At 41.0% G+C, this 17,732-nt stretch overlaps 1 protein-coding gene across 3 annotated transcripts in view; it reads right to left on the minus strand.

Annotated features, from left to right (window-relative positions):
• Positions 1-17,732, minus strand: part of LOC138626467 (reelin-like) — a 95,071-nt gene that overhangs the window by 43,944 nt on the left and 33,395 nt on the right. For all 3 annotated transcript variants that reach the window (XM_069708123.1, XM_069708120.1, XM_069708119.1), the window contains exons 3-4: positions 11,863-12,001; positions 862-932 (exon numbers count right to left, since the gene is read on the minus strand). In XM_069708123.1, coding sequence (XP_069564224.1) covers positions 862-932; positions 11,863-12,001 — 210 coding nt within the window. The remainder of the gene's footprint in view (positions 1-861; positions 933-11,862; positions 12,002-17,732) is intronic.

Consider the following 17,732-nt stretch of genomic DNA (forward strand, 5'->3'; position numbering starts at 1 on the left):
GAGCACTCCCTGTTTGGCATGTGCTACAATTGTGGGTAGCATCTCCAATGACCTACTGGGGGGGACGACGCACTAGTAATAAATAGTCCTCAGAGACTGACCACAGTGGTTATTACTTTCTGAAGAAGATTAACTTGTCGTGTAAGTAAACAGTATTTTGAAGCTCAATTTTCCCCAGAACAGTTAGCAAAAAGAACCCAGCAGCTACTTCTCCACTTCCAGCATTAAAGTCAAATTTTGATTTACAAGGAGGAGTTCTTGAGTGAGGAGGAGGGAGGCTTCTTTCCTGTAAACAAGCAATTATACACACTCAGCATGCAGAGTGGGACTTGACTGTCTGTCAATAGCTACTTAAGGCTGTCACAGAAAGTGGATGGAAGAAGTGTTGGCCATAAAGCGTAAATCTCTGGCAGAGGCAGGCAGAGAGAGAGCGAGAGAGAGAGAGAGAGAGAGAGAGAGAGAGAGAGAGAGAGAGAGAGAGAGAGAGAGAGAGAGAGAGAGAGAGAGAGAGAGAGAGAGAGGGGGGAAGCTGAGTTTAGCATAAGCTGAAATTAAGCTGGCAATATAGAAGATCCGAATATCTCTGGGTCTGGCTGTATCATTAGGCAGAGAGAAAGCCAAAGTGCTGCAACGGCACAGTCATGAAGAAGCGGCGCATCAACTGCTTTGAGACATCCATATTCTGACAATGTGTGCATTAAATGTGACAGACAGTGATCGCAGGTGAGAGGGTGGTGCATAATGTATGTGTGTCGGTGCACATGTGTGCTCTACATGTATCTGAACAGGTATGAATATATCCACCTGATGCATTGGTTATGCATGTGTCACGTCATGAAGGGTGTCGTCCTTGTTACTCACCTCCTTGTTCGCAGAGCTGCTGGGCCAGCGCATCCTTGAAAATGATCTGTCCTCGATGTGTTGCTGTGGCTCTGAGAGAAAGAAAGAAAGATAGAAAAACAGGAAGGAGAGAAAGACTATTAAATCAAACAACCCCAAGGAGAACGTTAACTTCAATGTCCTTAATATATGAAGATCAATCTGGCACAGATGGCATCATTTCCCACTAAACCAAAATGTGTTGAAGCATCGTACATAAAAGAGGACATTTTCTGAGGTTCATTATGGTGTGACTTTGAGGTAAAAACAAACAAACAAAAAACTCAGAAAGAACCTCATCAAATGGCAACTACAATAAGCTTTTCTGAGATTAAATCTTCCCATTGGATCATTTTTACACATAAGGGACAGAAATGACGAAATATCAATAGGCAGTATGAAGCAAGGATAACTATAGGTAGAGGTTATTGTATTAAAGTCACATTTTTGTGCTCATACAGTATAAAATAGAGTGTGTGGGTTATCAAATATCTTCCAGTATCATCATTCCCTGCACTACCTCACTGCATTATTGGCTGCCAGTGTAAATCTATAACTGTATGTTGTGTGCTATATGTACTGAATGTAATATGATTTTCATTCTGATAGCCATGAAATGCATTATTCATCTGAAAATGGAGAAATCTTTAAAAATCTACGAGGGTGAAATGGTTCAAAGTGCAGTGAGATCTTTTACACGGATACTGAGCCAAGCTGCTCTGTACTGTAGCCATCTAGGAAGAGATCCCCTATCATTTCCAACAGCACAATGATCCAGGGTAAAAATGCACACTGAAGAAGCTGTTTGACTACAGAGATGCTGTCCACTCCTATAATAATAACAACTACAACAATGCTACTGCTGTTGCGACTACTACTCCTTAAATCAATACAAAGTAAATTTGTTATATTGTTTATGTCAAAACAGATTATAATATTCAAATACAGAGGGAAAAATACAAGCCTACAACTCAGACACAAGGGGGAAGAATGAGGTCGGAAGATCACTGGGTTTGGAAGAAGCTGCAATTTTCAAAGAGGCCTTGAAGTGAGTTATTGGAAAAAATGAAGTTTTAGAGCCCTCTGTAGCTCATTCCAGTTGGTGGCAGCAGAGAAATGGGCTGTATTGGGATCCCATGAAGGAAACTTCTGTGTGATAATGATCCATTTTTAAAGGGCTAGTAAAAGCTCTATAATCCCACTTCTACAATATTCCCCAAATAATATGCAGAGGGAAAACAACTGCATGTCAAACTTTATGGAAGCAGGGACAGGACAGGATTAAAAATAAGCAAAGATTTTCGGGGTGTACACAATATGGTAAGTGCCTGAGTCAGTAAGGCTCACAGACTCTCTCCTTCTCCTTATTCATCATTTATTTTTCCTTCTCTACAGTCCCATGTGGATTTTGCCTCTCACCTCCCAAACTCTACCTACCCTGCAGACTCAGGCCTTTCATGGGTGCCAAGGCATTTACACGTTCATCTCAGCTCATGAATAATAAATGTTCCCTCATTAATTAATAAAGAGCTCTTGTGCCTGTGCAGAGCTGGGGAGAAAACATACTTAATTACACTCATATTTCAGAATTGGGTGAAAACTAATTTGAGTTTGGTATTTATGAATAAAAGATGGCGCGTAACGAACAGCGGGTGGGGATGTAGGAACAAGGCCCTTAAATATTTACTAAACACAGTTCACTAAACAGATTTTGTTAGGTGCCTGGGGATACAGTGCTCTGTCAAAGAGAAAAGTCTCACACACAAAGTGAACACACACACATGACAGCGACCCTTTCAAAGTAAGGTAAGAGAAAAATGTCCTGCAAATCCGACAGTAGTGTAAGAATTATTCAGAATCTATTGTAGGGTCAAAGGTAAAAGTAAAAGCAGCCATGCTACAATGTAAAAATATACAATGAAACTAAAAAAGAGTTTTGCATTCAAGTTCAAAAGTATTATCAGCAAAGTGTATCAAAATTATTAAAAGTTAAAGCACAACTGCTAAAGTTATATTATGATTTTTTTTAAATTATTATTATTATTACTGACCCATAAAGGGCCATCAAATGTATTTGAATGTAGTAGCTGGTTAAGGTGGCGCTGGCCTTAATCATTTACAGCATGTATTGCTTGATGGTTTAATAAATAAAAATGATTGAATGAAAAAAAACCTCTCACATACCAATTATATAAACCAATAATGTTTTTTTTGTAACATCTGCAGCAAATAAAAAGTACAGTATTTGCCACTAAAATAACATGGAGTAGAAGTATAAAGTAAAATACATGATTCTGACTATATCGTGAAAACTATATCGTATTTTTAAATCGTGCAGAGGTGTCACTGACAATTCTTGAAGCAAAATAAAGATGTTGTTTTATTTTTCTCCTGTAAACAAAACAGGTAAACCAAGCAACAGAGGAGATATTCAGGGGGTAAGAGTGCTTTTCTCTTGAAAGTGTGAGTGGTCTGTGTAACTCCAGAACATGTATGTCATTAAAACAGCAGCCAGGAGAGGGCATTTAGTCTGAGCTGGAGTGTGTGTGATCGGCACAGCGCGACGCCCGTGTCTGTCCTGCTGTCACACACCAGTGGTTCCTCAGCGTGTGTCTCTCATTACTGTCTCCGCTCTAGGAGAGAGAGAGACAGAGAGAGAGACACACACACACACACACACACACACACACACACACACACACACACACACACACACACACACACACACACACACACACACACACACACACACACACACACACAAAACACAGTACCAATACACAAAACATTTACTAAACATCTAAATGTTAATTTGACTTTCTTTGAGGGGTGTGGTGGGTGGGGCAATTAAGGGCCTTAATGTGTTTCAGTTTCTTTCTCCTCTCTCCCTCCTCTGATTCAAACGAGGGATCATTCATCTTCTGAAAATAAGTGTCATCCTCTCCCCTCTCATTAGTCTACAGGAGAAAATCTGGGATGGGAAAGAGAGAGGGATTGAGGAGGATGACGAAAAAGATGAGAACTGAGAGAGAAAGATGGCTAAATGGAGGGGGATGGGGATGGGCGGTTGGTCAGAGGAAAATAGAGATGGGGGTTAGATGGCCTTGTCTTTCAAAGTCCACAATCTGCTGTCAGATAGCGAGGCATGCAAGTTAAAGGCGCGTGTACACACACACACACACACACACACACACACACACACACACACACACACACACACACACACACACACACACACACACACACACACACACACCACTCTCTGAGCCATATATGAGCTTTTACATGTATGCAGATGGACAGGCTGTCACTCAAAGAGCTCCCAAAAGGGCTCGGAGTGGGTAATTACCAAGCATGTCTTCCATGTTAGATTACATGTTGCTGTCGGCCATAAGTATCCCCCAGGAGCCAGTTTGACAGCTCCGTGCTAACCACACACACATACATATATATATATATATTTATATTTATATATAGCCACAGCTGATTTACCCTAAAACCATATACATATTCTCCTCTTTAAGAACAGAAATTTCCACCAAATAGTGACCAAACGATCAAACTTTTTGTTCTTTTTCACAAGGCTGGTGTAAAAATGATTTTCTCTTCACACAACCAATTTCATCTAAGGGTAGAGAACACACACGTTGCTTCACTCTTCTTCCCTCGTTAGACAACACTCACATCCTGTGCTCCTCAAATCCCAATTAAAAGCTCATTTTCTCTCCCAGCTCACTAGGCCTGTTGGTAATCATGATTAATACGAGGAGTTTCAGAGGGGTGCAGTTCTAGTCGCCAGCACTGATTTGGTGCGTTTGGACCTGGCCCTTAAAATAATATAGCCTAATTGGTTGATTTATCTTCCATTTTGAGGACCAGCTGTGGTTATGGCACGGCAATCAGGGACAATGCGTAAAAGAATAGAGGCAGAAAGATGGAGAAGTAAAGACTAGATGTGAAAATCCATGTTCTGTTATCGCTAGAAAAATCCCAGATCAGCTTTGAATAAATAAAAAAGGGTTTTTCGATTCATAACTGTAAAGGTATGATTGGCTTTGTGGAATCACATTACTCCCCATCCCTCCCTCCGCTCCTAAATTAATTAATAGAAAAAGGCTCTTGGAGAACATGCAAATTTAATGAAGCTCCACAGAGGGATTTGGGAGTTGTTTGGCAAATTACCTGCTTGTTAGCACAGGGTCATTGAGAATTATGGCTCTGAATACAGCCAGAAGAAGCATAGTTATTGCTCCGTATACAGCTTAAGGAGAAGAGCAATTGACCTTGACTGCTGTTAGTGAGTAATATAATTACGGGGATTTGGAAAACAACGGTACTTAGGGGTAAATATGAGGACCACAGAAAACAGAGTCTACAAAAGCTGTTTATATTCAGGCAAATTTATGTGCTGATAAGAATTGATTTTTTTTTCCTTGAAAAAAGAAACTGTAAAAAACGGAAATCTGAGTAAATCAGCTTTTTAGCAAGCTTTGTTTCCCGACCTCACTTTCTCATTGAAGGTCAAAATAAGACGAGGAGGAGAAATGAAAGAATCAGCTGTATTTACCCTCAGCCAACAACAGAGAGAGGAATTTCTGCAACCGGCCACGTCACTTAGTCATCTTGTCAGTCAAAATGAAGCACATTTACAGAACATGCAGTGCAGAATGTGGACAAATAATTTGACACAAAATACATCTGGGGTAGGTTTGACTCTCCCTTGGCGACGGTTCAGTATGCTGCATTTAAAAGGCAAGGCAAGTTTATTTGTATAGCGCAATTCAACAACAAGGCAATTCAAAGTGCTTCACGTAAAAGCATTAAAAGCATCAAAACATAAGGCAAAAGAAAAGGAAATTTAAAAACAATTAAGAACATTGATTGAAACATTAAAAAATGTCATTAAACAAGCTAAAAATAGAATAAAAGTTGCAGTGCAGTTCAATAAATAAAATACAGTAGTAAAATACAGAAATGCTGATTCAATTAAAGGCAGCAGCAAACAGAAAAGTCTTCAATCTTGATTTGAAGCAGCCGAGAGTCTCAGCGGACCTGCAGATTTCTGGGAGTTTGTTCCAGATATGTGGAGCAGAAAAACTGAATGCTGCTTCTCCACGTTTAGTTCTGACTCTGGGAACAGGAAGGAGACTCGTCCCAGACGACCTGAGGAGTCGGGATGGTTCATAAGGTTGCAGCAGATCACAAATGTATTTTGGCCCTAAACCATTCAGTGCTTTATAAACCAACAGCAGGATGTTAAAGTTGATTCTTTGTTGGACAGGAAGCCAGTGTAAAGACTTCAGAACTGGAGTGATGTGATCCACTTTCTTGGTCTTAGTAAGAACTCGAGCTGCAGCGTTCTGAATCAGCTGCAGCTGTCTGATTGACTTTTTACAGAGACCTGTAAACACACCATTACAGTAGTCGAGTCTACTGAAGATAAATGCATGGACAAGTTTTTCCAAATCCTGTTGAGACATAAGTCCTCTAATCCTTGATATATTCTTCTGGTGATAGTAGGCTGATTTTGTAATTGTCTTGATATGGCTGTTCAGATTGAGGTCTGAATCCATAACTACACCTAGAGTTCTGGCTGGGTTTGTGGTTTTTAAAATCAAGTTCTTTTCTATTTTCAATGTTCATGCTCGAATTCATCTGGAACTGTTAAGATGGTGAACATCCCAGCAGGTGGGACAGTGACCTCTTGATAATGAAACTGTGTGATGTTGGTGCATGTGATGTGGACAATATGTGGCATTATTGATCAGAGCACTCATGTGACCTATACATACATCTGTGTGCATGTGTGTCTATGTGTACACAGCAGTCTGTACATAATTACAGGGGTCAGGGACTCTCCCCGGGGAAATGAGACAATATCAATAAGGGAGACACCTTTATGGTAAACAGCAACAGGAGTCTGGGCTGTAAGCTTCTGAGAAGCACAGGAATCGGTTTGCTTGTAAAAGTCAATGATTTACTGTTAAATTCAGAAGTTTTGACACATTGAAAAGTTTGAGAAAGGTTAAACACATGAATTTGTGAGATATAAGAGTTGCTGTCTTATATGTTAATGTGTGATATATGAAAATTGGAATTATATGGATGGACTGTGTCAGATTTGCAGCTCTGGTTGGTTTGTGGAGGAAAAAAGTGGGTTTGGATTTATGTGCTCTGTCACCTTTCACATTTCTTCCCCATATTTCTATATCTTCAATGGCAAAATGGGATTACCTTGAACCAATCATTCATGTTCCCCGGCCTGACGTCTACAGTGAATCTGTCACACAGACACTGGCCACAGGCCAGTGTGGTGCTTTATTGATGAGAAGAGCTCATTAACCAGTGACTTTATCAAAGATTGACTTGTATGACAACAAATCAATGGAGCAGACTAATACCAGGAGAAATTAGGAGCTGGGTGAGATGAGTCCTCGGACAGCCAGAACTCTGACCTTTGACCTATGATTAATAAAATAAGGTGTCTATCATTGCGGCTGCTCGATGAGCTTCAGACATTGGCATATTACTGGTATATAAAACAGAAAGGTCAACTGATCACTTCACTCTGTGATTGGGTTGTAAAGCTCCCAAAAACATAACAACTCTGAGAGTATAAATATTTAGCAGCATGCTTAAAAGCAGCTGCACATCCACAGTACAGCTCAATTTAAAATGACTGCTAAGCCGTTGTTATTAAGGCACATGGAGTCTCGTTGGCCTTTTCTACAAAAACAAATAAATTATGCTCTGTTCACTTGTAGCATTGCACTGTAGTCAACCACATACTATATACCCTACAGTAGTGTATGTTTCACAAACTCCATGTTCGCACGGACCTGCCTCATTTGAACAGATGGCAGTTTAAAGAACACAACAACAGCCGGCATAATTACAGCACAGAAACCATTCTTTCTCAATTGCAGCTAATAAGACAAGAGGGTAAATGAGCTCCTTCTCTCTTTCACTCGTTTGATTTCTCCTTCTAATTGTGATTTCAAGCTGTCTGGAACTCCACAACGGAACAACAGGTGTAGAGAAATTAGACATACACGTTTGCATATACACAGAAACACAATAGCATGCCATGACGGAGAGGAACAGTGTGCCATTCGATCTGCAGACCTCCGACTCCTCAGGAGAACACTTTGGAAAGGGGGCACACATGCAGTAATTAAAGCAATCTGCGACCCAGCAGCCGTCCCACAGGGAGACAGTACAAAACACTGCTGCTCAAAAACTACACTCATACTATATGCACACATACACAGACACACACCAACACACAAGCATTCGTTCAAACAGGGCTGCATGTGAGCATGCATACTTCTATTATTAATCCATAACAAGCCACAGAGGTTTAGGTTGTTGTTGTATGAATAAGTTTCTCTGAAACTTGCTGTTTTTACAGACAGACAGACAGACACACACATATACACACACACAAACACACACTGCACTGACTGACTTGAGGCTGTAAGTGAAGCAGAATAAAGGAAAAGAAAGGAAGCGACACACTAGTGCATCTTTGCTTTCACCCTAAGAAGCTATTAACCATTCTCACCTCTGCTAAGTGCAGCAAAGTATTCAGTGCAATGTGTAGCGCTGTGGACTGTCATGTCTGAGCAAGAATAAAAAGAGGGGCACAACTCTGATTTATGCAATCATTAAAGTGGGAGTTGGTTTGGGTATTCTGAGAGAAAAGGCTTGCTCCTGGCTTACAGTATGGCTTCTTTACAGTAGCAGGTTGTCATCCACAGTTATCTCGTATTTCGACACAGTGTGTTTGATGTTTGATGACCTGCAACTGAGACGAAGCTCTCTGACACTGGACAGAATGTTCAAAATATTCTGATTTCATTGTGTCCTGCACAGATTCGAAGAACCGTGTGCCAAATGTACCAAAGTAACCCCATCACACAACTGAGCTTCCCACGTTTTCCCTCAGTGGGGTGTCTTTTTCTCTTAAAGCATCCATGGAGGTTGGTTACCTTCCCATGGATATTAAACTTCATATTAATATTAGCAACTGTGGTCTTTGTTTTCGGCTTCAGCAGGGCCATGCTTGGCAAATATTTTCTCTCTTCTCTCTTCAGATAACTTTTGTCTTTTTCTTTCATTTGTCCATGTTCAGTGTGGTACATGTACTGACACCAAACACGGTGAGTACTTTTCTGCATTTAAATATTCTGAATGACTGGTTTTAAAACTGAGGACACCTATGATGGTAACAAAAAACTATATTTTGTTTAATATTACAAGAATCAATTTATTTATCAGCATGTTTTAGCGGGTCTATGAAGAAAAATCAAGAATTCTGCTCATTTTAGAGCTTTGATGTTTAATTTAGTGGAAAACCAAAGGCATGCAACTCTGCATGACAATAGAGCTTTTAATTTAAACACTTTTCAGAGAGAATGGAGCATTGTTTCTATGAGATGTAAGCGTACCAAGTGGTTGGCTATGTCTGCATGTATACACGTGTGTTCTTCCTACTCCTCCACCTCCTCGCCTTTTCTCCTCCAAGGTCTCCCCCTTCTCTTTAGGTGGCAATTTACAGCCACCCAGGAAATGAGTTCTTCTGGATGCCCATCTCACTGCACTCTATCACAGTCCTGCTAGTGATCTGTTACCAGGAACACTCCCACAATATGGCCCATAAAACTGCTCACAGGGCCCATATTAATGCAGCGGCGGACCGGCTACGGTCCTCTGAAGGACATAGGATGTCTATGGCTTTAATTTAAACACTCATGGACGAAGCTTGTGGGAAGAAATCCTTGTATCAATCAGGGCAGGAATGCTGTGAGCAAGGGCAAGAGGTTGAATTATTTACATGTTGTACAGTGAAGACAAACTTAATTTCTGTTCCTTCAAAGCCTCATATTGTTATTGCCTTCTCTGACTTGACAATGTCCGGAGCATTTTTTTTTCGAAGCTGCATTCTTGCAAAGAGTTTATTCATATAAACAAAGATGCATAAACAAATCTGACTCACAGTGAAAGCTACAGCTTTCTGACCAAATCTCAACCTCTAGGGTAACAACACTGACAATTTGGTCCTGGAAAATTTAGTGTGGCACCCAAGGTGGGCCTGTTGAATTCCTCCACTGAAGCTTCCATGGAGGCTAGCTCTGGAGACGAGGCTATACCGGTGGAGATGGGAGCTGCGGAGTGAAACAGGGTGAAGGAGGAGTGTTTGTGTAAGTGTGTGTTTGTGCGAGAAGAGCAGTTTCCAGCCAGCTGGAGTGTGACTGGCTGACTTTGATAAGGTCAGCCACGGGGGCCCTTATTGTCATACAGTCGTGGCCCCCTGCCAGCCGCACTGTCATCGGCACTGGCACGCTGCTGCTCTGTGGTTTACACTCATGCAAACACACAGCACACGCATGGGCACACACACAAATTCAAGGGAAAAACACAGTCCTTGTAAGCTGACACACACACTCCACAGTAAATGTGTTTGCTGGCAGACAAAAAAGCCAGTAAATCTGTTTGGCTCAGTGGATATTGTCTAAATGGTTGCTCCACTTCAGCAAATTCCCCAGTCAATCTTTTTCTGTGAGTCTGTCCATAAAAGTCTCTGTCTGAAAGACTATCGTGTCCCCTCCAGGAATTCATTGAGGGCTTTTTGTGGGTACTGCCAAAATGTTTAATTTAGTTGCGTATTTTTATGAAACATTGATGTGCAATTTGCAATGTATTTCAAGTTTTGAAAGAGGATGACGGGAACATTAAAGAACAATGAGGGATTCATTTGCAGTTTGACGACCCAAGCATTAACATCACGATGATGAGGACTTTTTCAGTTTTAGATTTCATTTTGTCAAAAAGTGTAAGAATGATCCTAATCAAACATATAAACACTTACCTTTGTGAGACAATTTCTCATAGACTTTTGTAATGTGCTGCTGTGCTGCTGTGTCTTTGCATGCAGCAGAGCCTTTGGAATTCCTCCTTTTCCTTCCTCAGCCACAGCTGCTAATTGCATTTTGACTGACTATCAGCATAAGACCGTAAATCAAAAGCCAAGAGAAGTCGAGGGAAAGAGAGTTATAGGGTGTTTTCAACAGACAGAAATGGAGAAAATGATTAAGAGCAAGACAAGACAATGGAAAAGGGAATGAAAAAGAGAAAAAAGAAAGGCAGAGGCTGTTCTCAAACATATTAAATTACATCTGTTCCTACTTCTGCCAATCGAACAACATGCTGGATTCAAGGAAGCACAGTGAGTATCACCTACAACAGACAGACACAAGAAAGCAAAATTATCTGCTCATTGTCTCTGAGCAACTGGATGGCTCCAAAGTTTGCTGCAATGAGCTAAAAGTCCATTTAAAGGTCAAAGCATTTGATCTATAGTGGGAATAGATAAGTGTTTCTTACTGATGCTTTTATGAAATGTCATTTCTTGTCATTTTATTGGCAAAAGGAGTGTGTGTATCCGTATCCACCCATCCTCAGGGGATGGGTGGATCTGACCAGCCGCTCAAACATTTCCCAACGAGCAGAGGAACGCACTGAATGAGAGCATGGAGATATTTCCGTTAATTCTCATCAGGGTAAAAGCACTAATATTCACACCTGTCACAGCATAGGTCATGTCCAGCAAGGCAATCAGGATATAAACACACACACTTACTGTGTCCCCAATTTAACCTCTTTCGAGCCATCATGAATGCTTTCTCTGACAGGATGGCCTTTGGACATCCTTTCTGTGGCTCAGACAGAGAGAAAACCGCCCATGATGTCAGCTGATATAAGCCTCTCTCAAGCTTACTGGGTCAATATGGGGCCACACGACATTAACAGATATTATTGCTATAGTTTATAACTTCCATGTCTGGGTTAGACACATGGCAGCTGTAAAGGTCCTAGTCAGGATCACGAGGCCACTCCTCTGCAGTTTCTCTGTCCCGTTCTCTCTTAGTGTTTAACTCCTCTTCACAAGCCTTACGCCGTACATATATGCACATGACTTACAGGAAATTGACGCAGCCTGTGCCCGGCGGTGGGGCGATCCACACAAAGCTGAAGCTGGTCGAGGGCTGGTGGCTGACATGGGAAGCCACCACACTGCAAACAAATTGGGTCCCACCAAATTGACGATCTGGCATCACACCTGGACGAGAGAGGAGAAGAGAAGAAGCAAAAGGCAAAAAGGAGATGAGAGAGAGACAGCAAAACTAAACTGGTGTTTTGTCATAGTTTTTCCAGATTTGCAATTTTTTTTTCCACCCTTACATGTCAGCATTTGTCTGAGTAAAAAATAGATTATCATTTTGTGGTAAGCCTTGATATAGGATTTTTATAGTCGGGACCAGTGGTGTGCACTCAGAGGGGTCCCACATATCACTGCATCTATGAGCTACATTTTCAGAAAACCACACAAAAGGCAAACAATTATAAAAACGCGGACGTGATGTTAAGGATTACATTTAATCCACTGCCTCCTAGACTGAATTTTGGTAACCAACTCTCATGAGTTTCCCAACGGCAAACACACCAAAAAAAAAATTTGCTCACTGTGATGGATTACCAAGCAAATCTGTTCAGGTCATTTTCATACTGTAACGAAATGAAGTAAAACCGTATAGAAATCACATTAAAATACAAAATTCTGCTCCGTGCGAGAGGATTTGTAGCAAAGTCAAACTAAAACTACTTGCATGAAATTAAAAGGCTCCAATAATGTTTGGTAAGACAGAGTACACTGAAAGAGCAATATGTAATATGATAACTCTTCTCACAGACAAGCCAGCGTAAGTCTGGAAATAAGAGAGATCCACAAGAAACTGTGATATTAAGGACTAATAATAGTGAAAACAAGAGATTTGTATGTGCATCTCCAGCTTAACCACATCTTCACTTCTTTCTGTTTCCTTTAATTTCCTCCTTTACTTGTTTGATCTCACGCCATGTTACTTTTTTTAAATCCAAAAGTATCCTTCAATTTCTTTTTTCTTCTTACATTCCTTGACATCCACCCTCTCTATTTCTCTCCTTTCATCAGGTATTTTTTTTCAACCCTCTCCTTCTTTACTCCTTCCCTGTGAGCTGACACTCCATAACAGTGCTCTTATTCATGAGCAGTGTCCAGCTATGATTGCATCGACGGAATGACATCATGTCACACAATCTTTGCTTTATATCACAGAGGGCAAGGGCAGGACACCACCAGACTCATCAATCACTGAGCAGACTTTCGGAACAGTTTAATAATTTACTGTAACAAAATGACTTTGTAATGTCAGTGAAGAGGCGTCCAAACTGTGCAGGAACTATCACCAATGCAAACACAACGAGAGTATCCATTTCCCAGACAGATAAGCATTTGTCATAATTCTACAACAGTACGTCAACACAGAGCGGTCTAGTGCGCACAGACCAAACACATTCAGCCATTTTAAAAATGTATGTGATGTCACATCTATGGCTAAAGATGTGCTCTAAGCTGCAGTGCTCTGGTGGCAGACTTCTGCTCTTTATAACCTGCAAACAATCCCCCCGTACCCTCCCCTCCTCTCCTCTCCCTGTCCCTCTCCATCCTCCTCCTCCTCTCCTCTATCATAACTTAATTCACTGAAAAAATAATCAGCAATGATTAATAACACTGAAGCTTTAATATCCCCAGAATCAATGTGCAAATCAAATGTGTGTGTGTGTGTGTGTGTGTGTGTGTGTGTGTGTGTGTGTGTGTGTGTGTGTGTGTGTGTGTGTGTGTGTGTGTGTGTGTGTGTGTGTGTGTGTGTGTGTGTGTGTGTGTGTGTGTGTGTGTGTAAAAACTAATTATTTAAAGAGAAATAATTCCGCCCATTTCTGACAGTAATAAATCTGACCTCACAGATTACATCCATAAATACGCACAATGTCGACAGCACCGTAAATGTATCTGTTTGACAAGGCCAGCTATGTGTGTGTGTGTGTGTGTGTGTGTGTGTGTGTGTGTGTGTGTGTGTGTGTGTGTGTGTGTGTGTGTGTGTGTGTGTGTGTGTGTGTGTGTGTGTGTGTGTGTGTGTGTGTATTTGTGCATGTTTTCATTTGTGTTGCTGCATGACATTTACATTGATGTGTATGTGTGTGCCCTACTACAAACAAACCGAGTTACCATTACCGTGAGATTAAACATGTTTGTTTTTACATTGAGCGACATGCATTGTTTTAGTTACGTTATGAAATTCCCAAAGGTGTCCTTTAACCCATGAATTGTAAATGTTCTTATCATGTAGAGGAACATCAAATACTTTAACTGGAATTCAAATTGAAAAATAATCTAAGATACATAATTTACAACATCTTCATATGACAACATATTGTGTCATTATGTGCCAGTGAAGGCAGCATGGGGTTTTAATGTCAGATTTATGAGGTGTCAAGCAAAGCAGCCTTTAACCATGCTAAGGAGGTGCCGGTGTGTAATAACAGAATGAGATGTTATCACCCACTAATAGGACTGCTGTTCTCCAATCACCTTGGCCATAATCCCTCTGTGTAATGTCCACAATTTACTCCTGAGCGTGTACTAACGCATTAACGCTCACACAAGGAAACACACATAAACACACATTACTGTCTAGGATTATTGCCATCTTGTTTGCCTGAGCAAGATCTCTTCAGCACCCTATCTTTACCGCTGACAAACAGAACAACAGAAATTGTTTCTGTGCTGGCCTTATGTAGTACTCAGGGAAGCAGGCAGTGACATACCCGTACATCTTCTTTCTTTTTAACCCCCTCTGACACGAACGAGCGACACTTCCATGACAATTTCCTTGCTGATACGAGCCACATATTTATTGCCACAACCAAGGCAGTCAAAACAACAGTTTTGGCACTAATTGTCCAATTTTGTGGCAGAAGAAGAAAAGACGCTCCGTGTAATATGTCTCACCACATTGCCATGGTGCAATTTGAGAACCCCTGCAGATGTGCATAATACAAGCTTAGCGCTCATGGAAATGGAAACACTATGTGGAAAGCCGCAAAGACAAACAGAAAGAGGGAGCTGAGGTGATGATGAGCGACAGACTGAGCAGAGGAGATGGCAGGAAAAGAGAGAATGCACTGAAGGACAGAAAAACAAACATCAGACATTCAAATCACTCCATTCATTTGCGGTGCTTTCAGTCATCAATGAGGGTGAAAAAAGGCAAGGCAGTGTATCTGCAACAAACAAAAGTTTTAGAGTGTTCACACACTTACACTTGACAAACTCAGAAACTTAGAAAAACTAAGAAAATGGCATAAAACAGGGAGAGTAAGACACGAAGAAAGCGAGGCAAAGAGAGGTAAGAGCTAAAGGTATGGCTAAAGAAAAGCGTGGTTAGGCTAGGGTAAAGATGAAAAGGTAGACTGATGCACTCCAGGACACAGCAGCACTGGGACTTGACACTGCACATAGAATTTCTATTCCCACTTGAAAAATACACTCAGGCATAAAAATGCAAATAAAGATCCCTTATTCCTTTCATGTCTGGGTGGAGAGAGAGAGAGAGAGAGAGAGAGAGAGAGAGAGAGAGAGAGAGAGAGAGAGAGAGAGAGAGAGAGAGAGAGAGAGAGAGAGAGAGAGAGAGAGAGAGAGAGAGAGAGAGAGAGAAAATCACTATTATTCACTGAGATCCAAATCCCAAATGTTCCAGTAAAGCAACAAGCTTTAGTCAACCTGGACAGAAAGAAAAAAAAGCTCGGCCATTCCTGGTTCAGTCCTGGGAATGAGCAGAGAAATCGAAAGACAAGTTGTGAAATGAAAATATATAACAAAGGCCTTCCTGTGTCCTTGTACGCTTGGGTCCCACCAACTGAAAAACTGTTCATGAATCCAATCCTCACTCAGCTGACCTCTGAGCTCTTTGTCAGTGCTGTTAGCATAATCTCTGCCAGTTTACAGATGCTTATGCTTCTTTTCTGTCAATATTTTGTGGTTTATTTGTCTCTGTTTTTGTAACTATTTATTCAACTAATTTCTGAGGATGCACTGACAGTCCTTGATGCAGTTGTGTTAATCCATGAGACAAATACTTCCTATCAATCACCCAATAACAGGTGTCTTTTTTTCCACCTTGCCTATACATTAAGTTGTTTTAATATCTTAAATAAAAAAAATGAAAGAAATATTTTCAACTTTTACTTTTTAGTTGAAACATTTTGGGACTTAAATATCACACCATAATCGACACACATAACTCACCTGATGAGCTGACTGACAGAAGTTGCAGCTGGAGTACAAATGCCAGCAGTAATGCATTCATGCTGCATGTTAGATAAGCATCAGCAGAAGCCACTTCTAATTCAATAAGCAGCCACAGGGGGATCTTGGAGGGCTGTTGCAGCCACACATCCACAGTCAAACACAGGCATGCAAATACATGCACGCTCACACGTACAAACACATGCAGTTCTTTCACATGCAGATTGGGCACTTGTGAGCTGTCAGGAGTGATTAATGGAAAGGGAAGATGACCTGCTCACTCCCACGGTATGACTGGGCAGAGCTTGTTTCATAAATATGAACCCCCACACACATATACACGCACGCGCAATTGCTTATACATGCACTCTACGGCATGCCCACACACAAACTCCATCAGACATAAAGACACAGGAAATGGGTGTGTCGGGATTTTAAGGGTCATATGTTGGTTGTAGGAGTGTCACCCCAACATCAATCTCTGCTGGTAATTGTAGTGAATTTTTAAAGCGCCCCATAAAAAAGAAGTGGGAAGTCGACGGCTTCTTATTTATTCATATTCAGTCTGCCCATGTCTCCAGTCACAAAGACCTCTCCACATTTTTCCATTCGGACTGGTCTTTCTTTTTTTTAAACATGTAAACACTTCAATTTACATCTGTCCATGTCCTCTTTAAAATCTCTCTACATCGCACTTTGCAAAGCTAATGAGCTTTCCACAGCCAAGCTCAAAACAAGTCAAATAGATGGAGTGAGAATTCTCCCCGATGGAGCAGATGGGCAATCGGTGGCTCAGCCTGGCAGCAGCTTAACACTGTGGGACCAGCAGGAGCCGGTTGAACTGGCATTAGAACTGATAGTTAGGTTTTGTGGCTGGGTGTCGAGAATGCAAAACGCTCCATTCAAATTGATGTGCACATTTACCAAAATCAAATGGTACACACTACGTGACATCTGGTCAGGAGCAAATAGCTACTGAATTCTGCATTCATTCCACAACTGTCCTTCAGCAAAGTATCGCTTGAGAACAACAGGAAACTATTAGTTTGAGTTGGTTTGACTGTATCGATTCCTGTTAAATGGTTTGTTAAGGTGATTTCAAGACAGTTAAACACGTCTTCTCTGCTACATTTTTGATTGGCAGCAAGGCCGTGGCAAAATGAATGTCAGTCTCTGGAGGCTAGAAGTATCTGGTCTTGTTGCTTATATTGTAGATTGAGTAAACTCATCCTGATTTTACTATAGTGGACCAATTCTTATAAATAAATTAATGTATGCCTTTAATGCTTCAGCATGTGCACCATGAACGCACAACCATAAACACACACGCATATAGCCCTGTATGCCTGTGCACACACATACAAAACCAGCCACAATTAAAATGCATGTGCATGCACAGCAGTTTGCTTGGAGCGTTAATGAAAACCTTGCAAAGAGTGTAATGTGCTGTAAGGAGATTAGATTATTCGATTTTTGTCCAGGGAATTTATATTTGTCACTTCTCGCAAAATAATTTTTTGATTTAACAGAGAAATGTGGGTCTCATTTAAAAAGCAGAGATTAATGTTTATGATTCACATCTTTTGTCCTCCAAGGCAGCTGTGTGCATGTTTGTGTGTGTATTTGCACACTCAGACAGATAATAGCCTTACAACCAACAATCATT

This window comes from Brachyistius frenatus, unplaced genomic scaffold, assembly GCF_029030835.1.
Source record: "Brachyistius frenatus isolate BFR_SWC_R1_liver_20210118 unplaced genomic scaffold, ASM2903083v1 Contig_74, whole genome shotgun sequence".
NCBI lineage: Eukaryota > Metazoa > Chordata > Actinopteri > Embiotocidae > Brachyistius > Brachyistius frenatus.